The sequence below is a fragment of the Benincasa hispida genome, chromosome 9 (assembly GCF_009727055.1).
Source record: "Benincasa hispida cultivar B227 chromosome 9, ASM972705v1, whole genome shotgun sequence".
Classification (NCBI taxonomy): Eukaryota; Viridiplantae; Streptophyta; class Magnoliopsida; order Cucurbitales; family Cucurbitaceae; genus Benincasa; species Benincasa hispida.
Genome location: NC_052357.1, coordinates 5,762,788 through 5,768,076, shown reverse-complemented (window position 1 = coordinate 5,768,076; position 5,289 = coordinate 5,762,788). Strand labels below are relative to the sequence as shown.

General features: G+C 30.0%; 1 protein-coding gene across 1 annotated transcript; it reads right to left on the bottom strand.

Moving 5' to 3' along the window:
- Window positions 1–366: 366 nt before the first annotated feature.
- LOC120085261 (GDSL lipase-like) lies at window positions 367–4,952 on the bottom strand. The gene is made up of 5 exons (XM_039041164.1): window positions 4,531–4,952; window positions 4,329–4,450; window positions 4,006–4,233; window positions 2,071–2,326; window positions 367–706 (listed from the first exon to the last, which is right to left on the bottom strand). Exons 1-5 carry the CDS (start codon window positions 4,793–4,795, stop codon window positions 456–458), a joined length of 1,122 nt encoding a protein of 373 aa, XP_038897092.1. The 5' UTR covers window positions 4,796–4,952; the 3' UTR covers window positions 367–455.
- Between the last annotated feature and the right edge of the window lie 337 nt (window positions 4,953–5,289).

Here is a 5,289-nt window from a genome sequence, read left to right as displayed (position 1 = left end):
GATTTAAGAGTACTAACTCAATTTTAATTTATATTATAAAAATATTCTTCCAAATTGATTAAAAAAAATTTATTCTTAGGAGTTGTTGGAGAATAAATTAACCCAAACAATCATGAAATAAAATAAAATAAAAATAATTATATCATAAGAAAAACAACATACTTTTTAAAATTAAAAATAATTTTGGATTTGTTTGGATTATTTTAAGTGAATCCATGAACCAACCCAATCTATAGATTTTTCATTCATTTGAACTCAATCCAACCCAAATGAATTGATAATCTAACCTAAACCGATTGGATTGGATTGGATTGATTTGATTGATTGAAAATTTCAGGTCATCTCCGGTTTCTTGAACACCCCAAGTTTGAGAAAGTATACTTTGAGACTTTTATTTAGTGATTAATATATAAGCAAGATGGATTACAAAATACAAAGTGTTAAAATAGTGAAAGTCAAGCCTGTGATAATCCACATTGAAAGAGTTGTTTGAGGTTGTAAGGCTTGATGACTTGGGCATCTCCACTCCACATCAACTTTGCAAACTGTTCATAAGCTTTTTCATTGGGATGATAAGAATCAAAGAACAAATATTCATTTGGATTTTCACATAATTCAAATTCTTTCTGTCCTCTCATTCCTCCACAGCTATATATTCCTCTCAACTCTCCACTTCCACAGCATGCTTTTTTTCCTTCCTTGAAACCTTCATCCACAACATATCATAATTTCTTTCATTATAAACCTCAAAAATAATTTCTAAGTAATTCTCACTTTACTCTAAAACACATGCTCTAAAATTTCAATTAACTAAGAACTAATTTGTTCATAGGTTTTTATGTGTAGGCGTTCTCTACTTTAATTGCTCATAACTTATCTTAAAACAAACTTTTAATTACTTCTTCCAAATTATTTAACTATTTTGAGTGACAAGTGCATTAGATCATAATCATAGTTTTAATATGAAAGAAAGTTAAATGTTATAGATATGTGTTAGCGTTCGACAAGACCCAAAGTCTCTACTACTTGACATTTTCCTTTAATTCAAACAATGCATCTAAGAATGTAATTCAAACTTTTAACTTTTTAGTAGAGAATATATTCTAATGAATTGAGTTGTGGTTAACTTTTAGAGGATAAAATTTGGATTGTTTTTACTTTTATTAATATCTCTTGTTTAGATTCTTATCTTCCTATTATTATGGCATTACCTTTTTTTAGGATACTATATCTTGTATTTCACCATGTATCATATACCTCATATAATATAATATATATATATGAGTTTTAGAGTGTTTTGCCTCGAAAAAAGAACTTGTACTTATAAAATTTCATTAAAAGATTCTTATTTTCTCTAATCTCTTTCTCTGTGGATTATCATTATCTTCTTCAAGTTTCAATTAAATTTTCTTGGTTTTGAATTTCCAACATTTTCAATCACAATCATCTTTATTGTTTATTTCCCTTATTATTTGCAACAAATATTTTAAACTCACATTCAATTTCCCACACTTTCATCATTTCCATCATTCCGTCATTCCTTACAACCTCCAACACTTCACAATTTCCACAAACAACATGTCTCAGATGCATTCATACTACATGTCCAATATTGTCAATTCATAGCACCACATGCTACAAATATATACACACACAACGTACAATGATACAGGTACACACAGACTTTACTTTCCTATACCTTAGAAGCACCTGCATCGTCCAAGGTCTAGACTCGGAAAACATCGATGGTTTTTGGTATTAAGTTCATTCGAAGGTTCGATGAAGTTCGGAGACTTCAAAGCCATTATAACCCAAGATCCCAAGAGCAACTTCAAACAAAACCTTAATCTTTTCTTTAGAATTTTCTCATACTAGTATACTCTATCATTTCCTTTCTTTTGGTTTGCTTTTCAACCCTAAATTCAAATACATATGATGCCATCTAGAAACACGACCACCAAATTTGCTTGAAATTAAAAATGAAAATAAAGCTTAGGAAACAAACATAAATGAAAAGAATATGGAAGGATTAAATAAGAGCAAGAGCAAAATTAAAGCATTGGGGATTACCATATTTTGAAGGGTTGTCTATTCTGTTTTGAAGCAGAGTATAGGTATCGGCAACAGTGTATTTGAATCCTTGGAGTTTGTCAGCAAGTTTCTGTAAAGCAATAGGAAGAAGCTTATTGTGAAGCCTTGTAAGAGCTGAAGCTTCATCCCAACAGCTTCCATGGCCGCCCTTTTTCATCAATCTTATATGTGGCAAACAACCTAAAGGAGGTACTGCTGCAAACGCAAATTTCCTTCCTCCTTTCTTGTATATTTCCTATCCCATCAAACAATCAATCCCATTACTTGAAATGAAAGCTATATTTTTCAATTCTAAACTGTCTTTTATCAACTAATTTCTATTTTCTTATGGGTTACATTACTAGTTTTAGGTTTGGAATTGAATTTGGATTCAATTTAATTTACGTGGTTTTAGAATTTTTAATATGATTCCAAAAATTTGATGAATTTTTCTCTCTCATTTATTTGGTCTTTATAGTATAATTAGAGTAAGGGATTTAAATCATAGGCCTCAAAGTTACGAACATATTTGTACATCAATGGAGTTATGCTCAGGTTGATCCTTTATTCGATTTATTTAAATCGTATTCCTAAATTGTATTTTACCTTTCGATTTTTTCTTTTTACTCCTCTAAACTTATATAATGTAAATATGCTCAAATACAAAACTTGAAAACATGAGCAATATATAAAGTTTGATACTATAGTCTCAATTAGTAATCATTCACTATTTGATTTTTGCATCTCACAGTCCTTTTTACGGTGGTTTTAAAATTTTCAATTTTGTTTCAAAGATTTGATGTTTTTTTTCTTTCATTTATTGGGTTTATTTAAATTGTATTTCTAAATTGTATTTTATCCATTGATTTTTCTCTTTTTACTACATCTTATGATTAAGATATATATTTCTCCGAACTCAAAAAAAAAATGTGAATAGACTCAAATACAAAACTTGATAAGCTAAGCAATATGTGAAGTTTGATACTATAGTTTCACTTAGTAATCATTCACTATTTGATTTTTCCATCTTAGTAGATAGTTTTCATTTTTTTTAGGGTAAAGTTTAAATTCTTAGCCAAATTTTAAAATTAGAAACATGTTTTTTTATAAAAGAAAAGTAATAAATAATCCAAAATAGAAATGAATTTGGTAACATTATTAGAAAGTAGATGACAAAACAAAAGAACTATGGAAGTAGGTATTTACCCATTTAATTTTTAAAAATAAACTAAAATCTAAAATAAACTAAAACTTGAAACGGATTCTGCAAACATGTTTAATTTTCATATTTTTAAATGCATCGAGAACAAATTAAAATTAAACAAAAGAAAATATTTATCAAATTAAGATAGTGGTTAAATTACATATCTAGTATAGTATTCTTACAAAATCGTTAAATTTTAGTTTTTTTTTTTTTTTTTTTTTGTCTAGTAGGTTCTTACACTTTAGTTTTGTATATTAATCTTTTTAATACCTTTTGTTTTTAAAATTATTATAATTATAAATGATACGTTAGATATAAAATTTAATTTTATGATAAATAAAAATTTCAATTTTATATCTAATAAATATATTAGTTTTTGAAAGAAAAAAAAAAGAGTGTCAAATAGTGAAAGACTTATTAGTTAGATACAAAATTAAAAATTTTGAAATTAATAGAATAAAAAATAGTTTAAAATTTTATTAGACATTTATTTAAAAGTTTATAAATTCCATAGACATATTGTAATTTTTACATTATTTATCACATTTATGGAATAACTCCATTTTGTCAAATTTTTTACTTCATATCTTGTTAGACTTGCTAATTCCAATATATTATCTCTGGACTTGCTAACTTCAGGAATTGGGCCAAATGCCCTAAAAGTTTGAAAAGCAGTTGGATGAAATAGAAACGTTGTTATTCGTAATTTAAGTTTTGAGAATGAAACTTACTTCGAGCACCGCCGTGGTGTTTCCGATCACCATATTCACGTACTCTGTTTCAGTGTACTTCTCAAGAACAGGAGAGCCTTCAAATGGAACAATGTAATCATTTCCTCCGATACTGAACATATAAACAGAATTCAAAAACAAATTATACGCTCTCGAATCCCCCAGCTTCTTCCTCATCGATCTCTCCACCTTCTTGAAATACCTAAGTTGCGTTTCAATGTCTATTGCCTGAAAATTAAATCAACACAACCAATATTCAGCAGAGAAAAAGTAGATCGCGAAAAAGGCAAAGCAATGCGGTTTGATCGATTGAAGAATCGTACAAATCCTCGGTGAGTTTCGACTAAAGCGCCGCCTCCACCGGATGCGAAATTAACGCCATGGATGTAGAGTTTGTTGCGAGGATCTAAATACGCCGGAATCAAAGGCAAATTCGCATACTCCGCTGTAAGAACAAAGAGAGACGAACTTGAAACGAGTTGGAGTTTTAGTTTCAGATCTTCAGTCTCTATTTTGAGTAATTACCAATGAAATCTGGAATGAGACGGCCGTCGGAGAATCTGCCGGTCGGACATTTGAAGAAAGATTCGCCGTAGGGCGTGAAATTGGCGCGGAAATCCTCGGTGGTATTGATGAAATTGTTGTTTCCAGGATCGAAAAAAGAATCGCCGAATATGAAGAAGGCGAGGCGGTTTTCCGATGGAGGAACATCGTCGATTCGAGAGCTTCGTGCGATTAGGAAAAGTGAGGAGAAGATTAAGAAATGGAAATGGAAGTTTGATATTTTCATTTTCTGAAACTGATCGATGAAAATGGATTCTTCTTGTGTTCCTCTTTATAAAGAAATAATATAGAGTGGAATCAGAATGACATTATTTGTAGATGCCATTTCTAAAAAAGCACAGAGATAAGAATCATAAGATTTTATTTGAAGCTTACCTCCCTATTTCAATAGCTTCTAATATGATTTGCTCATACATTTGTCATTTATATATGTGAATGATGTATTTATCAAGTATATCTTTACAAGGAACTGTATAGGGGTATAAATACTGTATTAACTCTAAAAATAGAGTCTAACCAAATTAACCAAATCCTAAAGACTCTTCAAAGGAGACTTAGTATACAGGAGACTTAGTATACATTCACACCCTCTCTCAAACTCAAGGTGGTAAGGTAGGAATCAATTTGAGTTTGTTAAATAGTTGGAGAAAACAACCAAGAGGCAAAGCTTCGGTGAGAATGTCGGCGGGTTGCTCAACAGTGGAAATGGAGCGTAACATC

Coding starts and splice junctions, on each gene's coding strand:
- LOC120085261 (XM_039041164.1), bottom strand. CDS start 4,795: ATGAAAATATCAAACTTCCATTTCCATTTCTTAATCTTCTCCTCACTT. Junction 4,451..4,530: donor TCTCATTCCAGATTTCATTG/GTAATTACTCAA, acceptor TTGTTCTTACAG/CGGAGTATGCGAATTTGCCT. Junction 4,234..4,328: donor TCGAAACTCACCGAGGATTT/GTACGATTCTTC, acceptor TTTAATTTTCAG/GCAATAGACATTGAAACGCA.